This window comes from Talaromyces rugulosus, chromosome I, assembly GCF_013368755.1.
Source record: "Talaromyces rugulosus chromosome I, complete sequence".
NCBI lineage: Eukaryota > Fungi > Ascomycota > Eurotiomycetes > Eurotiales > Trichocomaceae > Talaromyces > Talaromyces rugulosus.
In genome coordinates, this window is record NC_049561.1 from 3,740,800 (window position 1) to 3,752,965 (window position 12,166).

A 12,166-nucleotide genomic window follows, 5' to 3' on the forward strand; every position below is an offset into this window, starting at 1 on the left:
CCCATAGGGATGATTTATAGCAGCCGTTAATGCTTAAAATGTTGTGATTCTTTCGCATGCAAAGAAAAATGCATCCTATCTCCTAGTCGAAGTATCTATTACAACATATGATAATTAAACAACCGATAGGAGATACGGTGGTATCAACTGCCACTGAATGCAGGACTTACATAATGCTCGGGCGGAAAGTAAATATGCTTGTAATCTTTGAAACCGAATGATTCTATTCAAAGCGCGAGACTAATGGCAACTAGCAGGGGGGTCAATGATGGAATGAATGACCAGAATGCAAGACCAATTAATTTTCTCTGCTTTTTTCATAAAGAAGAAATAAAATGATATCAGTGAGGAATAGTCAAAATAAATACGAGGTTCGTTGTTACATGGTGGGGCTAGCTTGGGTTTGGCATGCTATGAGTCATTACTGGGAGGTCTGTCGGAACAGGTACAAGTACCATTTTCATTTTTCGTTTGTTCGTCCCATCAGCTTTAATTTGCTTTACTTGCAAAAAGCACCAGGAAAGCCATAGTGAAGATGTCATCCTCACCCGTCGTTACAAGCATCAAACAAGTAGAATCGCTCATTTTTGACAACCATGATGATCCGCGGCCAGTGGTAATCATGACTTGCGGGTTAGCAGGTAAGAATATCTTCCCATATCCCTTGGCACGTAAAAACTGTTGTTTTTACAATGAATATTAATTTCTGGATATAGGATCTGGCAAATCAACTTTCTCCCATACCTTGGTTAGAAACCACCCCACGTTGACGCGCCTATCCATTGACGCGTACATACACGCCCACCATGGTCTCTACAAAATTGACTACCCAGACGAGAAATATGAGCCTTACCAGATCGAAGCCGAGTCTTCGTTGCGCCAGCGACTTGAGAATACGCTTCGCTCATCCGCGCAAAGAGATGGTAGCCCACCTCCCTATGTGCTCCTCGATTTCTCATTCGCATTCAAGGAAACCCGCGACGAATGGAAAAACTTGATTGAACAGGGCGGTGGAAGATGGATTCTTGTATATATAGATGTAGAATTTGATGAAATCAGAAGGAGGGTCAGGGAGAGAAACCATCAGAGAGAAATCGGGGCGAGAAAAAACGATGCAGATGCCGCGTATGATGTTACTGAAGAAATTCTGGAAATGTACATTCAAGGATTTGAGCGACCGGTGGGAGAGGGGGAGATTATTTTGAAGCTTTAACGCTCATAAATATGTTTTTTTGCAACTGTGAACTATCAGCTATCCGGCTTATGTTTGGTTTTGTTTACGTTTTGAATCTATTTATCTTTATATTCAATCCTAAATGGGCGTGATTATCATTTAGAAACAGAAAAGAGTTTTTTTTAAACTTCTTTAACACACCCACATAATTCACCTAAGCTTATATGAAATTAAAGCCGAATATCCGCCATGTCCAGTGATGGGCAGGAGGCGAGAGGGACATTTCTATCCCATGTGAACTGCCTGGAAAGTTTTAGTCATAAAATATTCCAGAGGAGAATTAGAAATACCTGAAAGAAAGTCGACTCATACGCTTTCTTATACCTGCAGTAATCTCAAACATAGGTCAGTGAAAACCTAGTCGTTGCTGTATTTCACAATTTTAAATGGTTTTGTTGTTGACTGTAAGTTTCTTTAATTGAATATTATTGACTAGGTATTTTATTAGGCCTCTTATCGGAACCTGAACTAGAAGATGTAGTTACTATTTAATATCTCAGCAAGTTGGGGAATTTCAAGTTTTGCGACGTTCACTACGTAGGGGAAACTGTTCTCCATCCTGTGGCCCTACCGCTAGGCTTAATCTCCTCTGTGACATGTTGAAATGAATAGCTTCTCCCCTCTGTTGAATGCTCTCTTCTGTAGCAAAGTTTCTTATTTTGCTAGTGTGAAATATCCCATCATGGAAAACTTCTAACCGCGGATCCAATATCCATCGAGGGAGCTGGTCTGCGACCCTATGAAGGGCATTTGAATCAAACCATCCTGGGTAGGATGAAAACCACAAGATCGCAAGGGCTTGTTGTATGATTGTCGTACACCAGTCAAGTAGAGGAGACTGAGTAGCCCGTCCAAAATGTGATTGTGTCGAAGCTAGTTCTCTTAATAGATCTCGACATGATTTTTCGTCCTTGACGAGAAGAAACTTGGATATACAAGTGGTTTGGAACCCTTGCAAATCATGTTGTTCATATTTTTGCAATGAAAGGAGCTGGTCAAATAGACACCATGGTTCTGGAGAGCGATATATCACTTCCTACCGACAAAGCGCCTCCATTCGGAGGTCTTGAAGCTCTTGAGAGACCTTTAGAGCAGTTGTAAGAAGGCTAATATTGAAAGGCTTGTCGCTTGAACTTGGCCATCCTGGATTCTCTCTTTTCAGTGGAATGTATATTGGAAGAGTAGAAACCCATATGACAATTCCTGGGAAATTGGCTAAATGGCTTTTTAGGTCTCCTGAGGAGGTACTATTACTCATCCGTGTAAAGCTTTCTTCGGCAAGGATCCATCGGATATAAGGGCGTGACTTGATAAGGCTGAGGGAATTCTTTTGGATGCATGTGGCTAAGTCCCTAGCACACAGCAGATAGCGCTTTGCTGTAACGGTGTTTTCTTCGTTTGGTGGGTAAATATTCGTAGACATGCAAGCGATACTCAGAACAGAAAAAACGTCGAGGAGAGCGAGATAGGTTGATTCATCGTAAGCTCCCAGTGTCCAATATTGTAAGAACTTTGAAAGCCCATCTATGCTCAGGACCTCGTTGTCTATCCATCGGTTGTGACTTGTGTCCATATTTGCAGCTGCTATTAGGAGATCATGAACGTCCCAAACCCTCCCTTCATTTCGTAGGCGCTCATACACATTGGATAGGGACTTTATCCATGCTGGATATTTCTTTAGAAAAGAGGAGTGAAGTTTCATGTCTGAAAGTATCTCCAGGATGTATCGAATGTGCCGTATCTATTGAATATTTTAGTACTCAAGATCACGGAATTGGGGATTTGAAGTACCTGTAGTGATGACAGAGAGATCGGCATTGATATTAGTTCATGTATATGAGTTTCCCATTCGTCGAAGTATGATTGTGCCCACTTGAAATTGCCATGGTAATGAATAGATGCAATAGTTTGAAGGAGTTTGTAATCAATCGCATGTTGCGTGTACCCAGGCTCGTCAAGAAACTGGAAAGACCTATCCTCTAGATTGAGTTGGTTTATAGCATTGTAATTTCCTTGCTCAAGTAGCATATCTGCATATTCAATCATTACTGGAGGGACTTCCAAGTAACGTTGAAGGTTTTCTTTGAAGTATTGCTCCGCAGCGAGAAAATGTCCAAGTCTCTTCAGGCGACAGAAAGTCTCGAGGAGACCATCTAAATCCTCGGCAATGCTCAATTCCACGTGTACGGTGACATCTTTTGTTTTTGACGTCGCTAGAACGGCTTCAAAATCCTGTATTCTTAGACCATCATTTGACGACGAATACTCAGAGATACTAGATCTTCTTGAACGTTCCACCAAACTTATAGGGGAATCATTGCGTACGGGTGGGATCGGAGCCGTAGGTAGAGAACAAGCATGAGTATTTTGAAGTTGCTGGTTGGTATTGTTCTCTCCATCCCAATTGCCACCTAACCATGGGGACGGGCAGGTGCTGCTCGGATCGCCATTAGGAATTGTGACACCGCGAGGCATGCCTGGGACTAGCAAAAAGAACTCTTCAAGTTGGCGAAATATTGAATTTAATATATATTAAAAATGGTGTAGATGCCTAGAGCAAGCCTTGGTGGTTGTAGTCAAGGGTTGATAGGAAATGTGTACCTGGGTAAGGGGAAATCCAAAACCTGGTAAACCATGTCTACTACAGTAACCTCAGACATGATGGTATGACTGTGTGACGATCTAATGTGGCCTGATATGATAGGCTTATAAGCCCTTTGCCCACTGGAGACTAAACTCGTTAGCAGTTCAAGCTAGAAGAAATTCTATCGCACAACGTTTCCAACATTAATTAAGCAGAAAACCAATGGCAGCTACCATGCGGAAGGATTTCCTCATATCGTCGCCAATGTATTCGCGACGCTATAGTGGGCGATACGAGGAGCTAGACCATCTGTCCAGCGCAAGTCTGTGTTACCGTGAGATCGGAAAGGTCAAAGTGGATTGTCGTTTTCGACTATCCAAATCACAATGGGGTGTGTTGGGCGAAGATAAAAACCCTGCTGGCATCCTTTACATGGATCTTGGTTTCGATCAGCCCCAGGACTTTCGACTAAAGAGCGCCACGGTTCTTGTTACGTTGCAATACGGTGGCAGAACGGTCAACAGGAACAATAACCTCCACATTACAGATTACTACGGCCCAAAAAACCTCCGCGGCATCCCAACAAGCATCGACACCAAGCAGACATACCGTATTACCCCTAACGTGGCCGTTTTAGGCAATGGAATTGGCGGGCTCGGCGTCAACAAAGAAAAGTATTTCAGTCATTCAGAGTTTTGGTCATTCACCGGTCAACTTCTACCTGGAAAATCCAACTATAGGACAGAGGTAGCCTATCGCACGGTCAAATGGGAGCTCACCGAGAATGAGCTGGATCAACAACCGTTGCACAGCAATGTGATACACACGGCCTTTACCTTCCAGCATGAAAACGATCCGGATATTTCTCATCAGTGTAGAAATTGATGGGAAGCTTCAACCTACTCGTGATCGCTTGAGAAAGCTTATGCACGTCTTTCCCCCTCCAAACAAAAAGGAACAGGGAACTGCCATCACAGTAGTCCAACCATGGCACGCCAGAGGGAGGGAAATTTCTCTTGATTCTATAGCACATGGCCTGCCAAATGCAATGGAACTTGAAAATCATAAGATTATACCAGTCCAAATGCCGGGAGCTCTCCCTGTTACTTTCCAGGATTTGGCGACAGGCCCCACCGAAGGCGTTGATACGACTTCAGCTTATCACGGTGGTATATTGAACGACGAAAACCTGATCAAGCAGCGGAAATTTTCGGTAAAAGAGACCGTTGCGCCAGTGAAAACAATAACGGATTGCAAACTGAATTCCGAAGCGGACATTTACTTGGAAGAGTTGAAGCAAGCCGTTCACTTTTACTCCGGTACAGACCATAGAGAGACTTACAATATTAACAATAATACAAATAAAAATGAAATGGTTGCCAACGTATCACCGGACAATCTAAGGACCACGACACAACATGGCTCGACATCTAACAACATCAATTACATCCAAGCCACAAAGGAAGCACTATTGCTATTTATAATTCAGTTTTTTGTGAAATTTCTAGGTACAGGCTCGATTAAGAAATTACTTGATCCTATACTAGAAAATTCCCACGATGCTACCATTCCCTTGGAAACACCAGAAGAAAGACTTGAAGAAAGTGAGCTAGATGGCCAATTTACTGGTGATGAAGAGAAGCCTACAAAAATAGGCACCCTACATGTATTGTGATACTGGCATGTGAATCTCTAACGTATCGATATATGCTATTGTTTTTTAAACCAAAATATTTATATTATCTTGGGAGCATCATATTGATAACTGTAAAATTTAACAACATTGAAGATCAATGCAGACTGCCCAACCTACAGCCTACAGCAGCCACATTGTTTTCTTTCTTGCCCACGGACCCAAGAAATAAACTATGACCCCTAGTGATAGAATGACCCACTGAATAGCAGTCATTTCCCAACACATCTTGACAAGCCCCTCGCCGGTCAACCAGTCCGCCGAACTGAGTGTTACGCCAGCTGCAATGGCATTCTTACCTGCATTGATAAGCACCAATGCTTCTGAGCCAGTCTCCGGCCATCCATCAACAACAACAGATAAGACTGTAGATGGGACTAGTACCAGTCCAGAGATTTGCATGGCGTAACCTGTTGCCGCAGCATAAACACTTCCTTGGTTGGAGATAACATAGGCATATACAAGGAGACCTGGGGGTGCAATAACAAACGCTACAAGTAAAGCAGGTAAACGATCCTCAGGGACATGAGTTTCTGGATGATACTTCTGTCCCAAAATTCGTGAAAGATAATCGGTCAAGGGCCCCGCAATGGGATATGCAACAACTATACCTATGAAGGATGATAGAGTGAAAAGGCCAATTGCTGATGACGTGAAGAGGTACGGAGGAGGAGCTAAAAGCTGAGGTGATATTGTCGACACCATTACCGTACTGAGATGTGTCAGATATGTTCTAAGAAGAATGTATCATAATAGAGTACTGACCCCGCAAGGAATATGCCATATGAGATTGTCGCAAAGAGAACCTGAGGGACCAAGATAAAGCGAAACGGGAGTGAAAATTGTCGCGGCCAACCATAAAGACCATTTCTATCAACTCCTCTATTTCTGAATTCCACAAGATCTTTCCAGTATGAACCAGCGTATTGTGGCGTGAGGCTAGAACTTGTTGGAGTCGAGTCGCTTCTTGTATATTCTTCTTGAAACTCGATCATTTGAGAAGCCTGTTTGTCGACCTCGTTGGCAGTTCCTTCATCAAAAAAAATACGGCGATAGTTTGTCTCGGGGAAAAAGAATAAAACCGATATCAAGTTCGCGGCGATGAGGATAGAGCACAGAATGAAAAACCATCTCCAACCTCGAGCTTCGATCAGAAAGCCGGCGATCATGGGTCCGAACTGAGAGCCTCCAGATAGAAAAAAAGAAAAGACGGCCATAGCAGTTGCAAAATAGCGCTCCATGTATAGATCTAAAACGAGATATTATTAGTTAATCACTAACTCTCATACCGCGATCGTATCTAGCTTACCGGAAACAATGGCAGGCCCTAGAGAGTCAATACTGCCGCCGGCAAACCCACCAATCACTCGAGAAGCAAGAAGGCTATTGAAACTGGTGGCTTTGATGCTCCAAACTGTGCCAGCTAGAAAAACAAGCAAAGCGGCGATTATTGTCGGACGCTTTCCCAAGCATATCGACGTTGGGGTCCATAAGAGGTTTCCGACGCCTTGAGCTAGCACAGGATACGCTATAGTTTTCCCCAACTGGCTGGAATCGACTCGGAATTCCATGCCTAGCTCGCTGAATCCTGTCGCAAGACCAGCGACGTACATGTTGGCCAGAAACACCATGATTGAAACATTGAAAAGAGCTAGGTGTCGTATGTAAGCAGGCCAGGTCTGGACGAAATTGTATTAGCCCATATGTTCCTTTGGATGTGAAACCTTTCCTACCTTTGGATCACCAGCCGTGCACTTGTTAAATCCCATTTTTGCTTTCTGTGCAAATTTTCTGCTTATACATACAATATTTTCTCAATCAGCAACACAAAGTTGCAGTCAGCATACGTGGAATCGAGAAGCGAGGAAGCTCCCAGTAAAAGAACAAAACAATCTTTTCGTGCAATGCTAACTCCGCCCTTTCACATCCGCTTGTCCTTTTCTCTCCACTTTCTTGGATATATTATTAGCCCCATCTTATTGCTGATATTCGTCGTCGGGTTTTCCGAGCTCGCTCCTCCACATCCCGAACTTGGGCTTCTAGGCCACAAACAACATTCTCCCAGTTTACTAATCTCTAACTGTTCTTGGCGGATAAAAAGGGCACTTTTTCTGTCAAAAGTATTATTATAGACGAGACGCACTGTTGCTTATAAAGTACTTAGTGGCTGAGGAAGGCCCCCAATAACTGCAATTCGTAAATTGCCTCAAGGGTGAAACGCGAAAGCATTGCCCGGGATATCCGACTATTACGTAGTTTCAGGCTGTTTAACCGGTATATACTAGTATCGTTGTGCATCAAAATGAACCTGCAATACACTTTAGTGGCTCCGCGGGCATACAGTAGCTAGGGGTTATAGATCCTGTTTTTATTTCGCTCGCAAATTTTTACAAATACAACAATCAAAACAGGTATCAAACAGCAATGCCTTAGTCAAAATTACATATGTCCCCCAATTTTTTTTTCAGAAATCGTGGCTCTGATATTATTAGCGATTCCTAGGCGATAGTAGTACGAAACAGGCATAACGCGGGACCGCTTCACTTGCCGCCCAGGCATCCAACTCGCCAAGCCCTTGTCCCCTTGGTAGCTGTCTCTTCCTTCCAGCATGCTGATAGCAGTTCGCAGTTCACGATATTCGCCCCATCCCACCATTTATCTATACAGCATGTCGACCGAAGAAAGAAAAGAAGAGAGGGTTGAGGAAGACAGGACTGCAGAAGAAAAGGCGGAAGAAGTAGAAGACCCGTTCCATGGCCGTGAACTGTACAACTATTTTGGAAATCGAGTCATCGAATCAAAAACAACTTCCGGAGATATCGTTGCCGTCAAGATTAAGCCTCGTGCGATTGAAAAGGCTATAAAACGGGAATCTCGTATGATAAAGCATGTTTCCGAACAGCCGAACCTTCAGGTCCCTCACTACCACGGCTGCTTTAGAGTCGGGAAGCACCACATTGTCATCGTTACCGATCTCGTGCAGGGAACCTCTCTTGATAAAGTGTGGCACAAAATGAACAAGAAGCAACAAAATTCTATTAAACAACAGCTCAAGGAGCAAATACAGCTTTTTCATGCTTGCACTCAGCCGTACATTGGAAGTATTGGTCATCGCGAGACGTCCAATTTTTACGAACGGCTTGGCCTGGGGTTTGAATCCATGGGTCCGTGGGACTCTGAGGAGGAGTTTGATAACTGGTGCCTTGAGCGAGTAAGATCCTCGTCTTGTCGCTCTTTATGGAAGCGTCTCCTTCCAAAAATGCGTGGATCGTCATCTGGCCCGGGAAACTTTGTATTGACACATGGCGACCTTGCGGCCCGCAATATCATGGTGGATATGGATCAATGCAAACTCACGGGTATTGTAGATTGGGAAAATAGTGGATTCTTCCCAAAGTATGTCGAATACGCATCAGCAATGGTGATATCTGATGGACATGAAGATTGGTGGAAGCCCGTTCTGAAGGAGATTCTTGAACCTTGTGGGTGGCTTAGGCTCAAGTTTCAAGCACAGGTAAAGTACCGGGGATGGTAGTCCTGCAGTCGTTCCATTTTCCCTTCTCTTCCCCGTTTGGCGAACGTTGTGAATACGATTTATGTAATAATAATCTATATAGTCTATAAAGCTTTTATCTGTATCAACATGCTTAATGATACTTAATCGAGCTTAAAAATGGCGGTGACAGAATAAACATACAGAGCATTTTTCATTTGTTTTATCACAATATTTATTACCATTGATTTTGATGCCATGGAATAAGGATATTTTTATGAAAACAAACGCGTCTTTACTTTGATAAAAGTGGGGTTACAATTGAGTTATCTGGTTTTGCAATAGAAAAGCATGCATACCCCTTTCAAGCTGTTTCACATTAGAGAAAATTATTCCCTTTGTTCAATTTAATATACATGATAGAGAATAGCGTCATTTTCTGTTTATGTTGAGGCAATAAGAAAAACAAAAAGAATGAAATAGTTTGGGTCTTACTACAGTACAGAGTTGTTATCCAGTTCGAATGTTCTTCCTCTCCCGGCCAAGATGTTCCTCCAATATAGGTCCAAAATGATCTTGGGTCTGGTATCGCGAACAAGGGGGGGTAACGTTTACTTCCTCGAACCTACTATCGCTGATCAAAACTTCAATCCTTTTCAAGAACCCACGTGGTCATTCATTGGCTACGACAGCCGGTTTCGCACGCGTGAAGCATCCCTATGAAATACCTGATTCCAAGTGCCATCAAAAGCCACAAAATACTGGATTTTATAATTGATAGAAAGTTAATTAATATTTTATTTTCGAAGCCTATTTTCTGGCATGTGGTGATCTCTACTGAGAATATGTGGGTTCGGAACAGCACGCTGAGTAGACCTTAAGTTTAGTTACGAACTCAACCAATATGAACTCGTTGCCTACTAGGATATAAATTTGTTTAATGAATACATGTAAGCGTCTCAGACCAATTTATAATCTTGATAAAATTTGTTTGTCTTAATTTGAACGAATCTTTTCATGACCATCATAATATTTGCAATACTGAAGTTTGACCTAACCGATATTTTATACATCAACTGGTATTCCTCAGAATCAAAATTGCAACATTTATATCATGCGATACCACCTTCTCGAAGTCAACACCGTATCATATGACACTAGTGCATGGAACCATCGATAGAAATTGCTTAGGCATAGTAGTAGATCTGGTAGTTTGACCAGCTGCCAGCACTTGTGCAACCGCCAGCACTAATGACAGGGTTGGAGCTGTCGCCACAGGTGCCGTCTGAGGAAAGAACAGCACGGTACATATTCGTGTATTGAACGACCTCAAGGTGGCAATAGTCGTAAGTGGCGCCAAGGTTGGTGCAAGAGCTGATCACGTTGCTGTCGAGATCACCTGTGCCAATCAGGGTACCGCCGGAGCACTGCAGAAAAAGTGAAAATTGTTAGTCACACACCTCGTCTTGAACTCTTTTGTGGCTTGAAAAATAAATGAAGCATCTTACAGAAGAACCGCAGTAGAGACTCCAGCTCCCAAAATCGCCGGCAGCGGCGACGGCAAGGATAGAGGCAAACACAGCAAGGTATCTCATTTTGGATAGAATAGTAAACTAGAAATTGTTATTTTGACTGTTCATAATCTCGTGCTGTGACTAAAAATCCACTGGTACGCGAGGGGTTTGCGATCTTCAAGCTATTGAAGTCGTTAGGATCACCGTTAGCTACGTACCTTTTAACAGTTGAGTATCAATCGGATGGTTCAGAGAAAGACTCGATGTGATGAGAATGACAATCGTCAATTTATAGTCTTGAAAGGGGGGCGATCAATCTTAGTATCCCGGTATTATATGATGGTTACATGATTCAGATAAAGCCGGCGGCGGGCAACGCTTCAATACTATTTGCTGGTTTCCGGGGTGTCCGAAAACAACTTGAAAGGCTAAGCCACAGGTAGGAGTCACGTACGTACTCTCGATTAGCGCCAACATCACATCACCGCCAAGAATTCAATTTCAGCAGTGGTAAACCCGCAACTAGGCGCGGTTTTTTCAGTAATAATGCTACCTTGGGTCTTCAAAAGAGAGCAAAAATTTTGACTAGAAATATTGTTGCATAATGACAACACGGTTGCCTTGGTGTCCATATTGGGAGCACGAATATCTAGGGGGTGAATAAATGCCCAACTGCCGAGGGTTCCCCGTACTACCGTGTGGAGTAAAAACTGTGCGTAAAATCGTTTTAGCGCTGCAACTCTAAATAAAAGCGGCCCTCAAATGAGTGGCTAGAACGCGATAATTCAGCTTTTCTAATCAGGTGCGCATGCGGGAAACTTTGAGATTGGTTGTTTCAGCTGTACAAGGATTAATCGATATTCCTTGGGGCAGAAAAGTTACGAGATGATCGACACACAGCGTATTTGCGCAACTAGGGCTATGGCTGTCGGCCCCACTTACGTCTTCCATTATTGACCACGCCTCTCTCTTTCATGCAGTTTTAGTCCAATCATATATCAATTCACCGCACAGTATAAAAGTGACATTACCAAACTTTAACAGGCTAGGAAGACTGATATTGCCCAATGGACGTGTCCTTTTTAGTCCGGTTGGTAAAAGAGATCTACATTGGAAGCACGTTAAGCCGGTATGGCACAGGCTACAGCTAATGGGAGAAGCAAAGATGGCTTCATATTCATAACCCATCTAACTGGCTCACCGGAGTGCTATAATAAATCTAGAGTCCTAGATTTTCTTTAAATAGCTATACAAATCTGAGCAGGGAAATGTCATTGCTTGATTTAACTTATCTAACTCTTTTCGTTCGGAAACATGAAACTTATCCCATGATTTCCTAGACCGATGTCTAAAGTGAAATGATTAATCAGTATGCCTTTTGTTATTTCTTTTCCAACTTACCAAAGTTTCAAGTAGTCTTCATATTCAAGCATCCGGCATAGACGTTCCCATTTAGCGTCTTCTGGCCACCATATTTTTCCTAATGGTCGAGTGACATCCGTAAGGATGCGATCGGTTTGAGGAGACCCAGGAAGTGTCTATATTGCGGTTCTACGGTGAGAACGGCGGTCGATTATACGTCCGTGTCCTATAAAATTAAAATAGTCCCAATGAGGACATACGAAAATTTCGGTACCCTGGCACCGCT

The 12,166-nt window shown here is 43.0% G+C and overlaps 6 protein-coding genes across 6 annotated transcripts; 3 read left to right on the forward strand and 3 right to left on the reverse strand.

The window, feature by feature from the left end:
- Positions 1-535: 535 nt before the first annotated feature.
- TRUGW13939_01237 (uncharacterized protein) lies at positions 536-1,213 on the forward strand (the record flags this gene model as incomplete). The annotated part of the gene is made up of 2 exons (XM_035484439.1): positions 536-641; positions 717-1,213. The coding sequence occupies 2 exons, from the start codon at positions 536-538 to the stop codon at positions 1,211-1,213; spliced, it is 603 nt and encodes a 200-aa protein (XP_035340332.1).
- Positions 1,214-2,270: 1,057 nt separating this feature from the next.
- Positions 2,271-3,709, reverse strand: TRUGW13939_01238 (uncharacterized protein; the record flags this gene model as incomplete). The annotated part of the gene is made up of 2 exons (XM_035484440.1): positions 2,271-2,975; positions 3,026-3,709. The coding sequence occupies 2 exons, from the start codon at positions 3,707-3,709 to the stop codon at positions 2,271-2,273; spliced, it is 1,389 nt and encodes a 462-aa protein (XP_035340333.1).
- Positions 3,710-4,040: 331 nt separating this feature from the next.
- On the forward strand, positions 4,041-4,703 carry TRUGW13939_01239 (uncharacterized protein; the record flags this gene model as incomplete). The annotated part of the gene is made up of 1 exon (XM_035484441.1): positions 4,041-4,703. The coding sequence occupies one exon, from the start codon at positions 4,041-4,043 to the stop codon at positions 4,701-4,703; it is 663 nt and encodes a 220-aa protein (XP_035340334.1).
- A 199-nt stretch (positions 4,704-4,902) lies between these two features.
- TRUGW13939_01240 (uncharacterized protein) lies at positions 4,903-5,493 on the forward strand (the record flags this gene model as incomplete). The annotated part of the gene is made up of 1 exon (XM_035484442.1): positions 4,903-5,493. The coding sequence occupies one exon, from the start codon at positions 4,903-4,905 to the stop codon at positions 5,491-5,493; it is 591 nt and encodes a 196-aa protein (XP_035340335.1).
- A 141-nt stretch (positions 5,494-5,634) lies between these two features.
- Positions 5,635-7,280, reverse strand: TRUGW13939_01241 (uncharacterized protein; the record flags this gene model as incomplete). The annotated part of the gene is made up of 4 exons (XM_035484443.1): positions 5,635-6,223; positions 6,277-6,760; positions 6,821-7,190; positions 7,245-7,280. 4 exons carry the CDS (start codon positions 7,278-7,280, stop codon positions 5,635-5,637), a joined length of 1,479 nt encoding a protein of 492 aa, XP_035340336.1.
- A 2,911-nt stretch (positions 7,281-10,191) lies between these two features.
- TRUGW13939_01242 (uncharacterized protein) lies at positions 10,192-10,599 on the reverse strand (the record flags this gene model as incomplete). Its single annotated transcript, XM_035484444.1, has 2 exons — positions 10,192-10,431; positions 10,513-10,599. The coding sequence occupies 2 exons, from the start codon at positions 10,597-10,599 to the stop codon at positions 10,192-10,194; spliced, it is 327 nt and encodes a 108-aa protein (XP_035340337.1).
- Positions 10,600-12,166: the final 1,567 nt, after the last annotated feature.